The sequence below is a fragment of the Sceloporus occidentalis genome, unplaced genomic scaffold (assembly GCF_023333645.1).
Source record: "Sceloporus occidentalis isolate IW3139 unplaced genomic scaffold, rSceOcc1.0.p SCAF_9, whole genome shotgun sequence".
Taxonomy (NCBI): domain Eukaryota; kingdom Metazoa; phylum Chordata; class Lepidosauria; order Squamata; family Phrynosomatidae; genus Sceloporus; species Sceloporus occidentalis.
In genome coordinates, this window is record NW_028316989.1 from 13744202 (window position 1) to 13765392 (window position 21191).

General features: G+C 41.3%; 1 protein-coding gene across 1 annotated transcript in view; it reads left to right on the forward strand.

Moving 5' to 3' along the window:
• The window catches only part of CBL (Cbl proto-oncogene), a 46212-nt gene that overhangs the window by 3122 nt on the left and 21899 nt on the right, over positions 1 to 21191 (forward strand). Inside the window, exon 2 of the mRNA XM_089539155.1 lies at positions 8172 to 8419. Coding sequence (XP_089395281.1) covers positions 8172 to 8419 — 248 coding nt within the window. The remainder of the gene's footprint in view (positions 1 to 8171; positions 8420 to 21191) is intronic.

Sequence of the window (21191 nt, forward strand, 5' to 3'; positions counted from 1 at the left end):
TAGCATTGTATATTAAAATGGGAAAATAGGTTGGGGAAGGGCCTGGTGCGAGAGTTTTGATAGGGTCTCATTCACACTACAGAAATAATCTGGGACAAATCTGGATTGAATCCTTGGTGTTCACACACATCCTGAATGCACTCAATACACTGGGGGGGGGGGGGCTACCCACTTAAGCTGGGATATTTGATACCGGGTCTTTTCCTGAGTTTTACTGAAAGATCCGCTATGTTGGCGGTGTGAATACACTTCTGAATCGATTCAGATTGCTCTGCATTGTCAAAGGAAGGGAGGCAGCTTTGTTTTAACCTGAAACGATGGCATGTGTGAATAAGACAAGATTTAAAATGCCTTGGAAGAGATTTGCAAACCCAAAACTTAATGGGAACAACAAACCCGATATGCATCAGCTCAGCGATCTGCATCTCCTTGGGACAAAACAAATGAGCGTGATTGTCTCTCCACACCAGGCCTTTCCTCAACCTAGTCTGCAGAGGAAAGTAAGTATGGAGACTGAGAAGCAAAGAGAGGAGGTTAGATTATTTAGTTTCAAGGTGATTGACTTGGTGAAGGTAGCTCACAGCCTGGTTCTCCATTTCTATAGTTTATACCTTTGTTAAATTCTCTGATCAAGAGATTTGCATCAATAGCACAGAGTTCACTGTACTGTGACTTTAATTGCTGGCCTTATTAGCCATGGAACAAAGTTAAATGGTGAGAAACTTTTGGAGAAGACTGTTTGGAGTTGGGTTCACAGAAGGTGACAAGGAGCAGCATAATAAGGGCGCTGTGAAGCTTAAACTTGCTGGAAGATGTTTGGAGTGATACTATGGTTGAGTGCAGCAAGGAACACAAATGGCAGCTTTGCACGCTTGAAACTTGCATAATCCTGCTTTGCAAATGTGCAATGAAATGAATTTGATTAAATGAAGCTGGTGGCTTTTAAGAGATTCTTTAGGTTTTATAGGATTTAGGCAAATGCCTGATTTCTTGAGTTTCCTTGGATAATAAGTCAGTTTATTGGTTGTCAGGTAATCACTCCTGTCAGAATTAGTATTCTAGAGTAGCTAAGATGATAAATTGACATCTATGCTGATAGATAGAGAATAGCGATTAAAGTAAGATTAAATATTTAATCATTTTTGAAAAGGATGAATGTTGTATACCAGCTTAAGCAAATCGAGATGGGTGATAAAAGTGATGTTGCTTTCGTTTTAATGGGTCAGGAAACAGCGCTTGCTTACATGTTAGTAAGTTGCCCAAGACTTAGACAATCAGATATCAATGTCACTAAGCTACTAGAGTATCTTTATCTCGGATCGGCCTTTTTAGTCATCAACACGCTTGGAGAAAGCGTGGAATTAGTCCTTCCTGAATCTTCCTTCGCAAAGAAAAGCCAGAGAGACTAGAGTATCTAGTGAGTAAAGGGGGGAATACAAGAATATAGCTGAACCTCCGCATTTGCAGATTTGACCTTTGCGGATTTGATTATTTGCAGTTTAGAATAATATGTTCTCTTTAGGAATCTCTAGGTCCTCCAGCATCAACATCTGCCAGTAACTGACAGTTGTGGTGGAGAACCTAGAAGTTCCTAGAGAAAACACTTCTCTGGGCATTTGTAGGTCCTCCAGCATGATTCTATCATCCAACATCTGGCAGATGTTGACCAAAGAGTTGTGCTGGAGGACCTGGAGATTCCTAGAGAGGTGTTCTCTTTGGTAAAAAGAATAGTGTTTTTTTATTTGCGGTTTTTCCGCATTCACCTCTAACCCCAGCAAATGTGGAGGGCCCACTATATATAGTGTGGAGAATGTAGACGTTTTTTCTTCTTCCTCTCAGAACTTGAGCATGGGATCAACCAGTGAAACTGATGGAAGATTTAAGACAGACGAAAAGAAGCATTTTGTCACCAAGTACATAGCTAATTGATGGAACACACTGCTGTAGGGTGTGGAGGTCATGGCCACCAACATAGATGGCTTTAAAATGGGATTAGGCCCACTGGGAGATTCCAGTCTCTGCCTTTCAGGTTGAGAATCCTTGTATGGGACGCTACGGCCAGGCCCCTATCCCTTGGCCAAGGAAGGAACAGCTGCAGGGAGCTTCACACAAACGCACGCACCACACACATACTCCACACCATGCTCCCACTTCCTGAATTTGCTTCCTTTCTCCTTGTCTCCTTTTGCATCGCTTTGTTTATTAGGCGTGGTTGTGTCAGCTGGGACTGTGCAGTGCTTGAAATTTTTAATAGGTGTTTAAATGACGAAGATGAGACAAATTCAGGTAGGGTAAGCCTTTCAGTGTCTACTAATTATCATAGTGGCTAGATGCTCCTGCCACAGTCACCAGTAGTAGTCATCTCAATACCAGTTGCTATAAAATAAAAGTAAAGGAGAGCTGTTGCCCCCATGGTTGTGTTTCTTAAAGACTGCTGCAGCAAACAGCATGCTGGTCTGGAGAGGTTGTTGGTCTCATTCACCAGGGCCCTTCCTTGTGGAAATGATACGACATTCTTTCAAATATTCTTAGACTATAGCAAACATTGGTTTCACTGCCTGTTTGACTGGACAAGTCACTGGGAAAAGCAAACATCTATCCTATTGGACTATAGATCAGTGGTTCTCAAATGGTAAGGTGGCCCTCCTCTGCTTCCAAAACCTTTTTTATATGTAAAATTTACACATGTGCCTGGTTAAGTATTGAATTTACTCTTAAATAAATATGTCCTAATTTGAATGATGTAAAGCCTGAGGACCACTGCTGTAGCTGAATTTAGCAATACAGTCCTCACTCCGTTCTCGTGGTTTTGGAAACCGCATCCCTCGCTTATGTGTGAGGGATGAACGCAGGGGGAAATAATGGGATGTGTCCCTGAGGCGCATGGACTCCCACAGTTGCATGCCTATATTCAAGCCAATGGGGCTTGAATACGGATCCTCTGCGAAAACAGAGGGTCGACTGTATATATTTCTTGATAATTTGTATTGGTGAGAGGTGGGAATATCAGTGCAAAATAAATGTATTTGGAAGCTCATGCTATGCGGTGACCCTACAAGTGTACTGGGTGAAGACTGAACAAATTGGTCTTGCACTTAAGCACTGAACACTTTAGATGCTGAACTTCTGTGGATGTCAGTTGATTGACTCCTTACCTTGGGGCTGAGGAACCTTCTTCCTCCAGATGTTCTGGACTACAGCTCCCATAATCTCTAGTGGAGAAAAGGAATAAAAGTGGTAGCTGTTGTATGTAGCTGCACAGCATGGATGTGCACAAATATTGGATGCAGACCCATTTGCATTCATGCATGTGTAAATAACATTTTCTGATGGTATTTTCATGCACGGCCATCTTTGCTGACCTAGACTAGTTTCTTTAACAGTGAGAATGATTGTCGCCACAGCTGCTTTGCATTGCTTAATAAAAATGGGAAGTGTGACTGGCAGACAGACAATTCCTTTTGCGAGCTGAGTTTTTTTCCATCAAGCTGAGATGACCAAGAGATGATGTTGTTAACCCCAAATATGGCATATTGCTGGAAAGTTTCAGGGTTATATCCACAAGCACAATGGGCAGACATTTAAACATTTCATGTGCTAAAGAAACACATTTTTGTGGGCTCTGGGATCCCCAGCTCTTAAGAAGTAAACTTCAAAAGGGGAACAGAGACGTGGAGCCGATGTTTGTGCCATAAATAAACTTAAGTCTGGTTTTCATCCAGTTCAGCTGTTGTGGCTTCAAGGAAAGCCTGGGAAGTGTAGTTCTATGAGATTAAGTGCAGTTTGTTTAGAAATCATTGATCTCCTTCCAGAACTACTGTTCCCAAGATTCCTTGTGAAAAATCACGACAGAGACTGGAATCTGACCTGAAGCCACCTTATTGAGCAGCAATATATGAGAAGGATGGTCACATTTCCCATTTGTGTTTTGCACCACATTGTCATTGTCAACATTGTCATTGGTCAAGAACGGTGGAGATTACAGTGCAGAGCTTTTAGAAGCACCAAACTTGAAAACGGTGGTCTTTGCATTTGGGTCAGTGCATTAGAGGCTTTTTGGTGTTGGTTTTTCTCATCTGTAGTACTGACATAGTATTGACATGGGTCAGGCTGCTTGTGGTATGGCACTTCTCATATTTGAAGTTCTGTGTTGATAGAGACTTGTTGCACTTTATCTCTGCAGGGTTGGAGTATTTTTTTTAAATCATTATCTTAATTTGGTCTGTAAACACCCGATGCATTTTTGTAAGATCATGGAAGGGGAACTGTTTTCCTTGGCTTCTTCATGCCAGCCATTTACTCTTGTTGCGCGTAGCAATTAAAGCACAGGCTTTTAATGGCATAACATGCACAGCGACAATACATTTTTCATTATTTTTGACTGGAGGTGATATATTTTAACTACATAATGCATTTGATAATTAGGTGTTGACATACGAATTGCAGTAGAGCTAAGCAGAAGTTAACACTGCATTTGAGGAACTTGATGTTCTTGGGAGGTTTTGAAACTGAATGAGATGGAAAATGTAGAGACATCATTTAACAAGCTGCACTATAGAACTGATCTCTGCACTTGCACAATATGGTTGTGTGACAAGCTTTTACGCTGGCATTTGAAATATCTTTTTAGGGTACATCCAGGTAACACAAATACACATCACAAGCTAACATGCATATTCTGGAAAAACGTAATGTTTTCTCTTATTGAAGATAAAATTCTGAGTTACTTTGTCTCCTGTCATATAGATAATATGTAAAAAACAGGAGCTGGGTAGTAATTGAGGAAGATAGACACTTTTAGCTATTAGGATACTAGCCAGTTTATTATGTTTTGTTGTTGTGTGCCTTCAAGTTGTTTGCAACTTATCGTGGTCCTTGTCACAGGGCTTTCTTGGCAAGATTTGTTCAGAGGACATTTGCCATTGCCTTCTGACTATCCATAGTAATCGCTCACATTATATGAATGGAATTGGACAGAGAAAGCTGTAGGTAAGGTGGGTGTGAGAGATGAAAAAGCCTAGTCAAGAAGGTTCACCATTTCAGTTCATTTAATGTATTTGATTACACGAATCTGTGCCATACCAGATAAGTTATATATTCATTTATAGTATTTTGTTCTGCCTTTCTTCTGACTTGAGAGTTGCGAAAAGTTCTTGCATTTTTTCTGCTATATGTTAAAAGTAGGCCACCGGCCTTACATTATGGTTCATATATGAATTCCTGTAGTTATTTTGCTAATTGCTTCTTATGAACCATTAACTTCTTTATGGTCATGTAAAAATGAAGGAAGAACCAGGTGACACATTTTCATCTTGACTGTTTTCTGCTTTGGACATCTGACATGAAGTCAGTTTTACTGTTTCCTCTTTTCTTTTCAGTTTCCATAACCTATTCAGTAGGAACTTAAAATGTAGGTTGCCTTTGTGTACGTATAAAATAATCAGTATGTTTCAAGCTAATAAAAAATTTAAGAAGGTTTTATTCTATTTTTTCCAAAGTGTTCCCATTGTAAACATAGGGGTGTCAGGATCATCCTGCCAACTTGTTATCAAGCTTTAATTAAAGCTCTGCATTGAACATTTGGGGATGAAAAAAGTTGAAGCCATTCTAAACTACATCAGTAATCAGGATGGAAGATGTGACATGATTAATACAGTAAATACGTCCACACTTGATGCGAAGTCTGTGCTCTCTTTTGAAGTCATTGTCCTTTATCAGTAGTCTGTTAAGGAGCCAAAGAGGGAGAATGAGTGCAGTGTGTGCTAATTTTCTGGTACACTGCTGATTTCTCAGAGCTGTGAACATTATTTTTGGCACTGCCGGTGTTCTGCAAGTGCACACGAAAAGAACTAAATAAAAGATGAATATTTTTGTTTCTTCACTGGAGGATCAAGTCAGCCACTCTGGCCCAGTCTGGAAATAATCATCATCATCATCATCATCATCATCATCATCATCATCATCATCATCATCATCCTGCCTCTCCCTATGGATTGAGGCGGGTTACAGTAAGAGGAAATGAAATACAAAACATAACATGATCAAAATAATTTAATTCCCAACCCTCCACCACCAACAAATTAAAACAATCAGTTACAAAATTCAAAATTAATCTACAATGAAGAGTTTGGAAGCTTTTACTTCTTTTTTGAGATAACCTTATTGAATCCAGATAAACTGGTTGATCTTGGTTATGATTAATAGACATAATCCGTCTAGCTAAAAAGATTGCATGTACAGCGCTGTGTAAATTTACAGCGCTTCATAAATAAAGGTTTATAATAATAATAATAATAATAATCCACCATCAAACCATAGTTTATGAAGTTGGCTTGTCCCATAAACTGACTCTGGTTAACATTGAAGGTAGGAGTGGGCAATTTACAGCTGTCCAGATTATGTTGGCCTGTGGTTCCTATCATCCCTCAGCGTTGGCTTTAGCTGCAAAGTGGGAATGTGGTATATGTTGTAGTACACTTTAGAAACCTACAGATTATAGGTTTTTGATGTCTGATGCCTGAGGGAAACATGTGTCCTTGTGCTGGAGTTTAATTGACAATTGCTTTGGGGTGAACTATACACTCAAATGTTCTCTGACAGTATACTACTGATGAGTAGACCTCCAAATGTTGCAAAGGTCTCTTGCTGGTCTTTTCTGACTCCACATAATTGTCTTCAATGCTTTATCATAAATTTGGTAATCAGAGAAGAGAAGTCTCAGATTTAGGTCAGATTGTGTGACTGTGAGAGCTGCAGGTAGACTCAGTCTGAAGATGGAGATTGCAGATTAAATTAATCTCTGGTTGGTGTTCAGTATCAGATTATACCCAGCAGCGCATGCAGGGAAGAGAAATAGTGGCTGACCTCTGCTTCTGGAAGCTCCAAGAGGGATGGGAATTATGGGCTACAGCATAAGGAGGTGAATGGCGAAGGGATAGAGAGGTTTTCCTCAACTGAGCATCAGTTGTTAAATACAGATGTTAAAATTTGGCCATGGTTATAGTTAGAATGAGTTAAAATCATTGATACATATATATTATGCTGGTTCAGTGTAGTTAACTGCTGTTTCTGTTGAACAACCAGTAATTTCCAACTGAAGTAATTTATTATTCTGGGAGCCACTACCGGTGGCATTGGATAGATTCCTTAAATTACTATGTTCCAGACAAAGTCCTCCGAGGAGGTATTCCAGTACATGGTAAATCCTTTAGTCACGGGAGATGAAGAATTTGGGAGAGTATTTGGTGCAAGACGTGGCACAGTGGTTAAAATGCCAGTTCTGCAGCCACAAAGTTGTGAATTCGATCCCAGGACTCCAAGGTTGGCTGACTCAGTCTTCCATCCTTGTGTAGGTCGGTAAAATGAGTCCTCAGCTTGTTTGTTGGGGCCAATTGGCTTACAGATTGTAAACTGCTTAGAGAGTGCTGAGTTCATCATTAAGTGGTATAGAAATGTACATGTTACTGCTATTGCTGCACAGACTCTAACATGCATTTTTCAATATCTGAACAAAATATTGCTGTGTTTTGAATGTGTCTGAAGAAAGCACAAGTCACTCTTCTAGAGCTGACTTCATATGAATAATTGATCTGTTATTTCCCACAAGACCATGGATCCGGAGTGGTATCTGCACTTAACAGGTGAGTTTGACAAGCCTGACAGTATCTGGCATCTGTAGTAGCTTCTACCTCTGCTCCTTATATTCATTATCAATATAAGTAACTGGATCAGCCAGGGAACCTTGGCAGAGTATGGTACAATAATTTGCACACTCATCAGCTTGAGCAAGTCCAAATGAGCAAGACAACATGTGGTTCCTTCCTTTTTTCCATTTTTGTCACTATTTCAGAAATGAAAACAGGCTACAGAACTTAGCTGAATGATAGCATTGTCAGATGTGGCTCAGTGGCTTTGATGTTAGGGAAATTTGCATTACAACAATTTGGCTGCTTAGAAAAATATTTCCTGTTTCAGGATTAACATATTAAATGTTCTGAATGTAACTTTCTGTAGCTGTAGACTTTGTGAATTATCTTGTGGGTTCCAGTCGCTAGTTCTGATAATGCGTTTCTTGGAATTCAGTGGACTGTTTTGAAATCTTGATTGTTAATCTATACTTCGGTTAGAGGCTTCTATTCAGTTCTTATTAAATTCTCTTATTCTTTTTCTAGGTTGTGCGCTTGTGTCAGAACCCCAAGCTGGCCCTGAAAAACAGTCCCCCCTACATTCTAGACCTGCTTCCTGACACTTACCAGCATCTGCGGACCATCTTGTCACGCTATGAAGGGAAGATGGAGACTCTGGGAGAAAATGAATATTTCAGGGTGTTCATGGAAAATCTGATGAAAAAGACAAAACAGACCATCAGCCTCTTTAAAGAAGGAAAAGAGAGAATGTATGAGGAAAATTCTCAGCCCAGGTAATTGAGTTCTGTATTGGAATTTGATTGTAGCATCTTAAAATATTCAAGGGAAGTGAGAATCACTCCTGCAAAGTTCATTGTTGCAATGGTTCTTGGGTTCTTATATACTCCTAGTTACTTAATAGTGTTCCTCTGACTGTTATTATTATTAGTCTCAGTCAGACTAGAGCTATTGAATACACGAGAGCATGGTAAGCCAGCACTTATGTAAATCTGATGGATAGTTATTTAGCACTAACAGTTGAATCTGCTTCTGTGAATGGTGTTACAAAGACATAGGCGGGATACAGACGGGCAGGAGAAGACGTCTTGGAGGTGTATTCTGCTGAATACGGAGCCTCCAGACCACCCGCCCCGGGGGCGTGGCTCAGGAGATGGGGCTTCCACATGGGGGGCAGTGAAGACGCCTCACTTGGGGCCGTTTCAGACCCGGAGTTTCCAAACCGCCGCCTCGGAGGACGCTGCAAAGAGAGAGGCAGCTTCCTCACGGGCGGCCAAAAACGGGGCTTTTTTTTTCCTTTGCCGGCTGGCGGATGCGCAGCTGCGCAGCTGCAGCGCTAAGCAGCGGCGGCAGAAAGCCTATGGGCATATTTAAAGTGCCCAAGCCCCTTTAAAACTTTTCCCCCCGCTCTGCCCAAGAACAATGGTGGTCTCCTGCCAGCTGGTGATCAGCTGGTGTTGGCATCCTTGTCCGCTTGCACTTTGCCAGTGTCACCAGCATCATAGATGCCTCCTCTCCTTTGGTCCCCGCGCTCCTGCTGAATCTGCAATGCGCAGCCACAGCTGTCGCCCCTGCCACCGCTGTCCCCCTGCCATCCCCCATCACCTCCCTTGTACATATGTAAATATTTAAAGTTTTAGGGTTATTTTATTGTTAGGTGAAAATGGCACAGGAATGTGTGTAGGGGTTCACTTTAAAGTCCAAACTTTCCAAGCAGCGCATGCGTACATGTTGCTCTAGGGTTAGGGTTAGGGTTAGGGTTACGAGTCTAAAAATGCGCTGCAGCTGTGCTGCAGCTTCCACACCTGCATGGCAGCTGACGCTGCAATTAAAGCTTGACTGCAAACTGCGCATGTTCCAGGACCCCGACTCATTATGCGACGCAGCAGACACGGAGCTTTTAAATGGGCAACTTAAATTAGCGGCGTAGCGATTCTGACGTACCGGTGCAGCAGCTTACAGACGGAGCTGCGCAGCTGCGCATCAAACGGAAAAGAAGCGGAGAAAAGCAGCACCTTTTTAATGCCGCTTCTTCCGGCTTGGGGCGTGCGGGGGGCGTGTTCATGGCGGCATTCAGGTAAGGCCTGTCTGAAGGCTCTACCTTCATGACGTCATGAATACACCCCTTTTTGCCCGTATGTATCCCGCCTCAGTTAACACTCCTGATATCACTTAGGCCCTGATAAAGAATCTCGAGAAACTAAATATTTTTCCATTGGAGAGATGGGGAATATGTGATTCTCCAGATATTGTTGGATTGTAGTGCCCATCAGTCCTAGCCTAGCCAATTTTGCACTTTTCCTTTATCCAGAGTGAGAATAGCCGTTGCTCTTCAAATGTTGCATGATGGTGAGCCAGAGCTAGCTATCATCAACGTTCTGCCAGGATATGTAGGCGCAACAGCATCTATTATTTCACAATTCTCGTACTTGACTTTTTTCTACCAAGGATGGGCAAATAATCTATCTGTCTCCTCTACTCTTCTTCAAGAAAGACAATGCAGACAATGTCTGAACAGCAGGAGAATCGAGATAGAATTATGCATGCTAAACTATTCTGACTAGGTCAGCATTTTATTTTGTTTGTCCAAAAATATATACAAATTTTGCCATGTGCATTTGCTGGTTAATTCTTTGTGTTCAGTATTGTTTAATGAATGGGAATGGTAAGAATACTGTTTTGTCTTGTGTGGGATTTTTTTGGAGATGGGTGCCATGAGCATTTACTGTGTAATGTTCAGTGTTCAGAAAGCAGTCCCCTCTTGAGGATAAATTTGGGTGCTGCTCTCCGGTGTGCTACAAAATCAAGGGATTGGTTTTTGTTTCTGGACTCCCCAGCAGTTTCTGTATCTTGATGTGATGAAACTGGCGGTTGGCTCATATTGAAGTTGTGATACCTTACCCACTCCCCCGCCCCTCTGCCCCACATGTCAGTTTTGCTCAGAGGCCTTTGAGGTTGTCATCTGAAGCTGCTCCCATTTCTGCATCTGTTTCAAGTCCACGTTGTTATGAAGCTGCAGCCTCTGAGAGATGTGGCTTTGGGTTAAGTACCATTTGCCTCTTTGAACAGCACAGGAGGGGGATTGGGGTGGAGTGGGATGTTTGTGATGGCTGTGTGAGATCAAATTATTTATACTTGTGAGCGTTAGCCACCTGCGCATTGAGTGTTTCCCCATATCCTTGGCACTCAGACTTCCTTACTAACCCAAGGACTGAGACACTGATAAGATCGGAGGAGATAAGATTTAAGAAGATGCTTAATAGGAACATATTTAGGATTGACTAGAGCAGTGGTTCCCAACCTTTGGTCCTCCAGATTATTTGGACTTCAACTCCCATGATATCTGACTCTTGGCCAAGTTGGCCAGGGATGCTGGGACCTGAGGTCCAAAACAAATGAAGGGCCAAATGTTGGGAACCACTGCAATATATAAGAAGTAGCTAATGTGTCTCATGAATTAACAGCCCCCACCAGCAGTTCTGAAAGACAGTTCAATCCACTAACCTCGGCAGCAGCCGTCATAGTTGTGAGCCTCCTTGCGCATTACCAAATTGAAAAGATGAGTTCTGCATTTTAATAAATCTCATTCTCCCAGAGTGACAGAAGAAGGGTAGCCCTTGACACTATAATCTGACTGTGACAAAAGGGAAATCAAGTGTGATATGTTAAGTACTTTAACATCCTTCCATAAGGATGTGCTGTCGTGGAAGTCTTAAATCAAGCATTTCTCCCTGCTTGTGGAAATGAAGATGACCTGGACTATGTGGAAGGGTTGCTGGAGTGTTTGGCACTTAAGGTGTTCAGCCTGGAACATTTGTTGTCTCTTCTCACAGTGAGAGCCCTGGGACTGCTGTCTCAGCAAGTTTTCTTATTAGTCATTGGCTCGAGGGCAACAGAGGAACAAATCCATACAGGAAAAGCTGCAAGATATTAAGTACTGTATCTTTCTGGGTATGAAATGTGCACAGCCTCTGAAATGCATATAGCCAGACCTAGGAAGGAAGCAGATATTGCATAGAGGGTTAGTATTTTAATTATTATTATTTTTAAACTGCTCTTGAAGCAATAGTACTCCTGAGATACAGAAACAAAATTCTAAACTGATAATTTTGTGTAATTTCAAAGTGGGGAGCTGGGCCAGGAAAAGACTAGAACTCATTGTTAAGGCAGCTTATCAAAGCATGGTGTGAAAGAGTTCCCTGTTGCTTCCTTCACATTAAACTTGCACTTCAGAATGTAGAAAACTTGTGGAGCCTACTTCTGCATTTCAATTAGAGTATCTTAAGAGAAAATTCAAAAGCTGGCCATTAAAAAAAGAGAGCTTTTGAATGCTAGGTTGCTACATACGAACGTGAACTGTTTGCTGCCTTAAAGAGAGTCATTTTCTTGAAGGAAATGTGCTTTAGTTTTGTTTGTAATGTTTAAGCAAAGATGGGATACTAGTTTCTGTTACAAATGCTAGAGGTCCCAGCTTTCCTTTTAAATCTTTAAAACATACTAGATATTCCCCAGAGAGCTAGTGTCAGGCTCTTCTTTTTTGGGATGGATGAACTTATCCCTCTTCTTTCCATTTTATTTCTGCTTCTGGTACTAAATTTTCTGTTGAAGTAATGCCCAGGAACATACCTACTTCATAAACTGAGGTATATCTGTATAGTAATTGTAACCAAACCATTAACTACCAGAACCAAGCAATCAAGGATTCAAAGTTTAAAGTACCAAGGGGAAATGGCTGGTGAATGGTCCTCCTTGTAGACTCTTAGGTAAACATGACAGAAGGCAATCTTCGTTCAAGCTCAACATTTACTTTTGATAGTGGTTTCACTGTGTGTCATTGTTGGGTTGGGTTCTTGTTTCATATTGGTGCCTTGCTGAGCTAGTCCTCAAAATCAGTGTAACACTAGCAGACGCTACAGCCTTGCATAATGTGGACACTATAATGGGATATCTCTCAAATATTATGTGACTATCTATTCTAGGTAATTCTAAGAAGTGAGAAACAATGGTTCTGTGTATCATTTGCTTTGTCCGTCTTTGGAAAAAGGTGACTTATGGTGCTGTCGGTATGAGTGGAGTGGAATTTCATTCACTTCCTGTGTTGAAAGTTTAGTCGAAAGTAGTTCTGCTGTGTATCTATTTTTGAAAACTGATTACTCTGTGAAGTAGCCTGCGAAGCTGCAAGAAGCTTATAAATGTCAACATGGGATGTTTAAGTATGTCTATTCAGCACTTATTTGCAAGAGTCAAGAGTCAAACTGATATCAGCAGGACAGTTGTTGCTTGCATGCAATATTCTGCTATTACAGGAATGCTGTTCAGCCATATATCTGCCTCAGTAGAATATGATGTATTAAATCAGAGGTGGAAAACATACGGCCTTCAGGTAGCATATGAGGTTCTTTTGTGAGAATACAGATAATACTTTTAGAGGCTAACCTAACCCATTCTGTTCAGGGTGAGTTATTGAAACACCACCATCTCCACGTCTCAGAATAGAATGAAAGATACAAGATTATGCTGGGAGAAGATGGTCTCTAAGGTATGTTTGATCTAAGCCATGCAAGACCTTACAGATGAGTTAAAGAACATTACATTCATCCCAAGAAGGAGACTGAATACTTGTCAGAGCACTGATGTAACGTTTTCCTTGTGGCCTGTGTCTCTTCATCTCAGGCACTAAGCTTCCCTCTGTGTATAAGTATTAATGGAAGTATGAAATAGGTTGAAATTTCCTCCTTTTATAAGTTAGGAGATTTGGGAGATAATCCTGTATCTTTCCTTCAGTGAAGTGGCATATTGACTTCTGCAGTCAAGCGAGTTATGTTCCTTTAGTGAACACTTGGGGAGAAGAATGCAGTGAATCAAATGTTCTTTTGTCAAGACATCTAATATCCATATAATCTAATTTTTCTGGCTTGGCTAGCTTCCTTGGCCTAAAATTTGGGAGCATGTTTACTGTTCCAGCTTATCTTGACTTGTTATTTCAGCAGACAAACACATGATACTCTGAGAAAATATCACATGCTGGCACTGTTTACTGCACCCCAAAAGGATGCAGTAATAGCACGCCTTATCTTGAGGTGCACACTTTTTTTGTTCATAGTACTCAGAAAGTTCATTAATATATAGCATTAATTGTGCACCCCTCATTTTTAAAGTGTTTAAGAGTGTGATCTTTGCTTTTCATGCATGCCCTTGTTTAGACTCAGCCAGGAGTTGCCATGCTGGGAAGAACACAGAGTTGAAAGCTGGAAATGTTTGAATTTGAGTTACCTGGTTTTCACCTAGGTTATTGTGGACAAGTCAGTCTGCCTTGCCTTGGGTACTTAGATCTGCAGAAATATGACTGTACTACTTGTCCACATTCACTGGGGTTAGGGGTGAAGGACTCTCATGAATGTGGAAAACCCATAAAAAATCACAATTCTTTTGACTTGAGGGAACACCTCTCTAGAAATCTCCAGTGCAGCTCTGCCAGATGTTGGATCATAGAATCCTGCTGAAGGACCTACAAATGCCTAGGGAAGTGTTTCCCTTAGGAACTCCTAGGTTCTCCAGCCCAACTCTATGGTCAACTTGTGTCAGATTTGAGCTAGAGGACCTAGAGATTCCTAGAGAGAAGATATTAATCAAAACCGCAAATAATCAAATCCGCAAAAGTCAAAGCTGCAAATGTGGAGAGCCAACTATAATTCCCCCCCCCCCCCTGTATATATTAGATGTTGATAGTTAGAAGTAGTGGCCCTGCCAAATCTGCACTGAGATCTTAGTGTTGGTACTGAAATACTATTCTGGCACCTAAGAGTTTGAGAAATGATTGGAGCTCTGCCGCCCACCTCCTTTCCGCTGGGTCGATGATAGATTATAGTAGCAATGGGAGATAAACATCTTTGTTTAGATGTAAAATTCAAGATTACGATATTGTGCAGTAGAAGCCGAGATGCATTTTACCATTTGAGGTCTTTTTAATCCACTGCTCTTAAACTGTGTGAAAATTGGATTCTACTGTGCACACACATTTTATTAGATTACAATTCCTTGTTAACTTTAACCTATCTCCTACCAAAGTAGTCACGCCATACCATCTCCTATCAATTGTTGCGTGTGTGTATGTGGACCGTAAAGTAGGGATGGCCATGGGATACAACTCTTCTCCTTTACTGATCCTAGCAGACTTGGGAAGGTCATTGAGAAATCCTGGGCCTTACAAACTCAGGCCTGTTACAAACTGCCAAAATAAAGCTGCTTCGGGTCTCTTTGGAGGTATGCTGTTTAAATGATGCATGCATCCTAAGAATCTGGAAGCTGCACCAAAGCTGCACTCCAGTGCTTAGGAATGGAGTGTGGCTTTGGCGCAACCTCCGGACTCTTAGGACCCATGCATCATTTAAATAGCATACCTCCAAAGAGACCCCAAGCAGCTTTATTTTGGCAGTCTGTAACAGGCCATAGTGTTTTTAAAAAGGTGTTCTGTTTTCCTGATTTGGGAAAATAAAAGTTAGCTTGAATGTGTAAAGTTTTTGTGTCCCCCTTCATCAGCTGTATGAACTGCAAAAAACTTGACCCTGAGCCAAAACATCTGGATTACTTGAGAGAAGCGATGTGTGTGTGTTTAACATTTATAACGGAGCAGTAGTGAAAACACGCACTACCTTTCCGTGGAAGTAACATTCTAGTTTCTCCTCATCCATCTTGATGTTGGACGTTTTGAATAAACAGCGCTGGAAGAGACAAACGTGTTTATACAAGCTGTCCCCAGGTAGAATTTCAGGCTTCCTCGCAGAATGTAAATAAGGAAGCGGGGTTATTATGTTTTTTAAAGAGGATATTTGTATTTCCACGAGTCTCTTGTGCCTTTAAATCCTCATTCGTTAAATGAGTATTTATAGACAATTAGACATTTTGGGGGGATTTCTTCCTTCCGTTTGGGCAAAGTAAATGGATGTCTACTGTACTGTGACCTTTTTCCTTCAGGCTTTATAAATATGAGATCGGTCTGTCACAGGTGGCTCTTTATTATATCAACATTTTGATTTTGGCTCAATTTTCTTTAATTATACAATGTTGCACTGGCATTATTTTAGGGCTAAGACCGGAGCAATATTTACGTGGTTAATTCTAATGTTAGGGTGAATATTGCTATATGTAAAATGAGCTTCCTGCTGGAGTGATTCTTAAATGTGTAAAGTATATTGACTCCTCTCTTCATGCTTAGATTCTGACCACCACAAATTGAATAAGCTTCATAAGATTGAATTAAGGAGGATTGTAGCAAGTAAAGAACTTTATTTGGGACTAATTATTTGGGTGATGCATTGCTTTGGAGTATATATGCTGCTTGCTTCAAATATTCTGTACCGAGAAGAATTAAATTGGGAGCTTTACCAACGTTGCAACAAAAGCAAACAAGCCCTTAGTTTCTTTTGCAAACTTCTGCACTGAAGGGGACATAAATATGTAGAAAAATATGCAGGACGTTCACATTTGGCCATTTGCTGACCATGGCGAAATTTCCTAGAGTTCCTGTACTTCTGAACCTCTAGGACTTTCTCTGAAGATGCCGGCAAAATGTCAGAAACAAACTCTTCTAGACCATGGCCACATAGCCTGAAAAACCCACAAACACCTATGGATGCTGGCCATGAAAGCCTTCGACTTCACTTCTAATGCTTTTTTGTTATTGTTGTTGTGTACCTTCAAGTCATTTCCAACTTACAGTGACCCTAAAGCGAAACTATCACAAAGCTTTCTTTGCAACATTTGTTCATAGCGGGGTTTGCCTTAGCCTTCCTTTTAGGTTGAGAGAATGCAGCTTGCCCAGTCACCCAATGGCCAGGGATTCAGACCAGAGTTGTAAGTCCAATGCTCAAACCACTACATCCTGCTGGCTCTTTGAATACTGTGTCCTGTGATAAATTATTATTCTTTTTTATTTTATTTGCTTATATCCCGCCTTTCTCTCAATGTAGAGACTCAGATTCAAGGTCTGTTTTTTGCTTTTAATTTGATGCTTTCTAGCTAGCAGAGCCAACCTTTTGCTGACCACAGCAGTATCAACTATATCAGGAACACTCTCTCTGCTAAATATCAGCAATACCAACTCGGTGTTGGCTGTGAGAGTGAGATAATTTTTTGTCTAGGGACGTTCTTTTCCACCCGGAAGAGCAGTTTTGCAAAGTGCTGAAGGTACCATCTGAGTGTGTGGAATTGTCCAATTTGGTGGGACCAAAGGCAAACTTGACTGGCGCAAAGAAAAACACCAGGGGTTAAAATGTGACTGAGTTCTGCAAGACAGACTCTTGCAGTGGAAGAATGTTTTTTTATCCGGCAAACAGGAAACCGGAAAGGAACAGCCTGCTACAGGTCAGAGGGGAACAGCAACAGAAAGCTGAACTAAGGGAAGTGGGGGCCCATTTCGAGGCTGCAGTGGAGGATTTCAGTCGGACGAGGAGTTCTTGGTTGACCTGTTGACTTCCTGCAAGGCGAACAAAGCCAAAACAGAAATGAAGAGGGGAAGGAAGTAGTACAGCCACAGCACAAAGGAGTGCGCTAGAGCTGTAGACAGTATCAGTTCAGTGTCTTTATAAATGGACCTCGTGGGGCTTATCTGATCTGATCAAATTTCTCTGTCTTCAGAAGACTTGCATTTTGTGAAAATGGACACTGTAAAACTACAATGGAAAGCACTCAACCTGAGCATCCCTTGCCTGCTTCCCTTTTTAAAAAATATTTAACAAACTCAATAGCAGTAGCAAGTACATTTCTATATTGCTTATCAGTGCACTGAAGCACTCCCTAAGCGGTTTACAATGTGTAAGCCAATTTCCCCCAACAAGGTGGGGATTCGTTTTAGTGACCTACGGAAGGATGCAAGGCTGAGTTGTCCCCGAATCCCTGGCTGGGATTGAACCCACAACCGTGTGGTTTGTGAGTGAGTGGTTGCAGTACAAGCATTTAACTTCACTTCATGCTAGAACAGCGGTTCTCAAACTTCGATTGTCTAGATTGGTGGTTCTCAACCATCCTAATACAGTTTAATACAGTTCTTCATGTTGTGGTGACCCCCAACCATAAAATTATTCCTAAGACCAAAGGGCTCATGACCCACAGGTTGAGAACCATTGGTGTAGATGTTTTGGACTTCAGCTCCCAGAATTCCCAACTGCTGGCCCAAGCTGGCTAGGGCTGCTGGGAGTTGAAGTCCAAAATACCTGGAGGACCATAATTTGGGAATCATTGCACTAGAGCTAAAGGGGAAAACTGGTACTCATGAACGATAATGTATCAGGGAGTTCAATGCTATGCTTGAGTGATTTTATCAGTGGCTGGAAAGAGTGTGAATTCAGAAAGTATTGGCCTCTCGATTCTTAATTAGTTGTCAGTGATGTCATCACATAGCCAAAACTGATTGGCTACACGCTTCATAACGAGAACCCTGATTGACCGAGAATGCTCATGTGATTAGTTCCCGAAGGAGATCTCGTAATTCGAAGGGAGAAAATGGCACAGAAACCAAAGCAAGTAGTGAAGGAATATCAGCAAATGAGACCAGGAAGCGAAGGACAAACATTCTTTCCGGTTTCCAAAGCATTGCTTTGGGTTGGACGGGAATATTTGGCATATGTCTAACTTAGACAAGATTTCAAGACAGAGACCTTTATTCGTTGTTGCTCCAAAATGTGATAAAGAAGTATTATGTTGGAGCTACGGATGAAGTCACAAAGCACATGGCACACTATGGGTGACAGAAAAATATTTAGTAGTAACTGCTTCAGGGGCCACCAAAATGGGGTCCACTGGCCTCACTTTGCTTACCCTTTTAGATAAGTACAAATTGTTTAGGAGTAGTGAAATGACATTATAGTTGGCCCTCCATATCCACGGATTCCTTATGCATAGATTCAACCACCCACAGCTTGAAAATATTACCAAAAAATCTATAAATTCCAAAAAGCAAACCTTGATTTTGCCATTTTATGTAAGGGACACCATTTTATTATGCCATTGTAGATAGTGGGATTTGAGCATCCATGGATTTGGTGTATCCCTAGGGGTCCTGGAACCAAACCCCAGCAGATATCAAGGGACCACTGTACAAGGTTTACAATCATTGTAATGTCATTTCCACACCCTGAAACAATATTGTTTATCAGTGACATTACGTTTGTAGTCAGCAGACACCTTGAAGGCACATAAATTACGTTAGTGAAAACAATGCAGTAAAAAGTGACATATGCCTTTTAAAACTTAAATTTATAATTAAAAGCACTGAATACTAAGTATTTCTGATGCCAGCCCTTTGTTCAGTGATGAGCAGGCTATAAATGTTGAAGCCTTGCCCAAAGGTCTAACAAAATGCTGTTGGAGTCACTCCAGGTGTGAGATAGATCTGAGGTTGGCAATGAGCAATGAATAAGACACATAATAGGGAGTCAAATGGGTGAATATGGGCTGTGCTCATTGCGTGACTCAGAAAGCAAAAGAAAGATGTCTTGCAGAAGTTATTGAAGTGCTGAATATGGAAGAAGCAAAGGGGGTCAATAGCTAGGCTTATGGAGACAGTTGAAAGGTAAGGCAGGCAAAGACTTTATACCTGGAGTTTGGGTATCAATCTCTTAGAAAAGCAGAAATTCAGTTTGAGAACCCTCTGCTTTTGCTGGTGCTTGCTGCATTGTGCTTGATCTGTCACAAATTGCAAGATCAAATGGTGATTGACTAGATGCTCCCAGCAAGTCCAGGTTCTTGTCGACATGCTGTTGTTTTGCTGATAGCTGTTTTGATCTCCTCTTGACAAGACAACTGTGATGTGGCTGCTTTTAAGTAGACTGGTATGGCCAGTCTCCATCCCATTTATCAACCTGATAACTAGAAAGAAAGTAAACAGTGTTTGCCTTTACACTAAACTCGCCTTGTACAAGTGCACTGTGGTTGTATTTGTGTTCAAACAGACTGCATTCTCAGTTGAGTAACAGTCCTCATCCATGTTCATTGCCAGGTGTGTTCTGGATTTCCAGGCGTGAATGGTTTAATGTGTTCCTGCCCTCCCTGTGAGCCACAGGCTTATAAAATTGTCATTCAAGGTTTCAGTTTCCCCCCAGGCTAGCATACATTATAATGCTATGCCCTTGTTTATACTTGCAAACAATGTTTAAAATTGTGCTGCTAAAGCATCTGAAAGCAACTGTTTAAACATAAGCTTGGCTAACCATGTTGTTCACTTATAAGTGCTTCAGTTTCCTGGGGGGAAAAACACTTTCCGTCAGTAAAGTCCATTGAGGCAAGATGTCAGGCCATATCTGATATCAGGTAACAGCCTATTCAGGCACCAAAGAAACTGCTAGTGAGTAAAATAACTTGGTCTGATTTTACACCAAAGATACAGAAATGTCTTATTCGAGTTTTTCAAACCCTGATTCCTCATTGTTGTAAGAACATCTCCCCAGATATTTGCTTAAAAATTTGCTTTTATGCACTTACTGTTGGATTTTTATGTTGAGCTAGCCATTTTGGGGGTCTTGAAGGCAAAATGGGGGATCTAAGTATTCTTAATATTTGTAAAATGTAGGAGCCAAAATTACAGACAGATGTTGTATATTAAGTACTGATTTTGTTGAGAAAACAACCATCACTTTGTTGATTTTCTGCAGCATGTCCAAATGCTGCTAATGTGTTGTACACACACTGTTTTTCTAAGGTTGCTTCACTGTTCGAACTTGACAAACGCTCCCTGTTGTGGTGAAATCAAGAACAAAGAGTGGTCTAGTGCCCGAGATAGAAGGAATGCTGGTTCCACCATCTTTGCCTCACTTCCTCTCTTCACCATCTCCCACCAATGCCCCCCATGCCTTCTGTCTCGATCTTTTCCATATAGCTAGCCAAGCAAACACACCTGGTTCTGAGGAGTCCTCCTTCCATTGCTGGCATTTAAAACCTTGCCAGTTGTGGAAAACAAGGCTGCTCTGGCTTGGCAACTCCTAGAAGGTAGGTGGCACAGTTTGTTGCCGGTGGCACTCTGCTACCTCAGGCCACGGCCTCATTTCACCAAATGAGCATAGCCTGGCCCCTGGCAATAAACAACATTATCTGTACATTGTGGTGAAGTTTGGAATTGGGTGTGCTCCCCGGGTTTTCTGTGCAGCTCAGTTAAACCAGTTGGGTAGCACTACAACAGTTGTAGTGTGTGAACTCTTTCAAGAAGCAGAGGCCTAGAGCACCACGGGTTTTCTTATGTTTAGCCCTTAAAATGTGAGCACGAGCTTTTTTATTTTATTATAATGAAACAAAAAGAGGTCCCTGAGCATTGCACAGGCAAACCCCACAGTGTTAAATGAGTGTTAAATGGTTTCATAAACCCTTGTATTCTGTGCTATGAATCCCTTTTGTGGCTTCATCAGAGAAAGGCGTGCGAGTTGAATAGCAAGTGTGTAGGCGTGAGAGAGGATATTTTGGGAATTTGGCCATATAAGTTGGAGAATTCTTTCTCTCTTCTCCCTTCTTTCCAAATGTGAGTGTAAAGCAAGCCAGTACATTCCTAGCAGCCTTGTAACA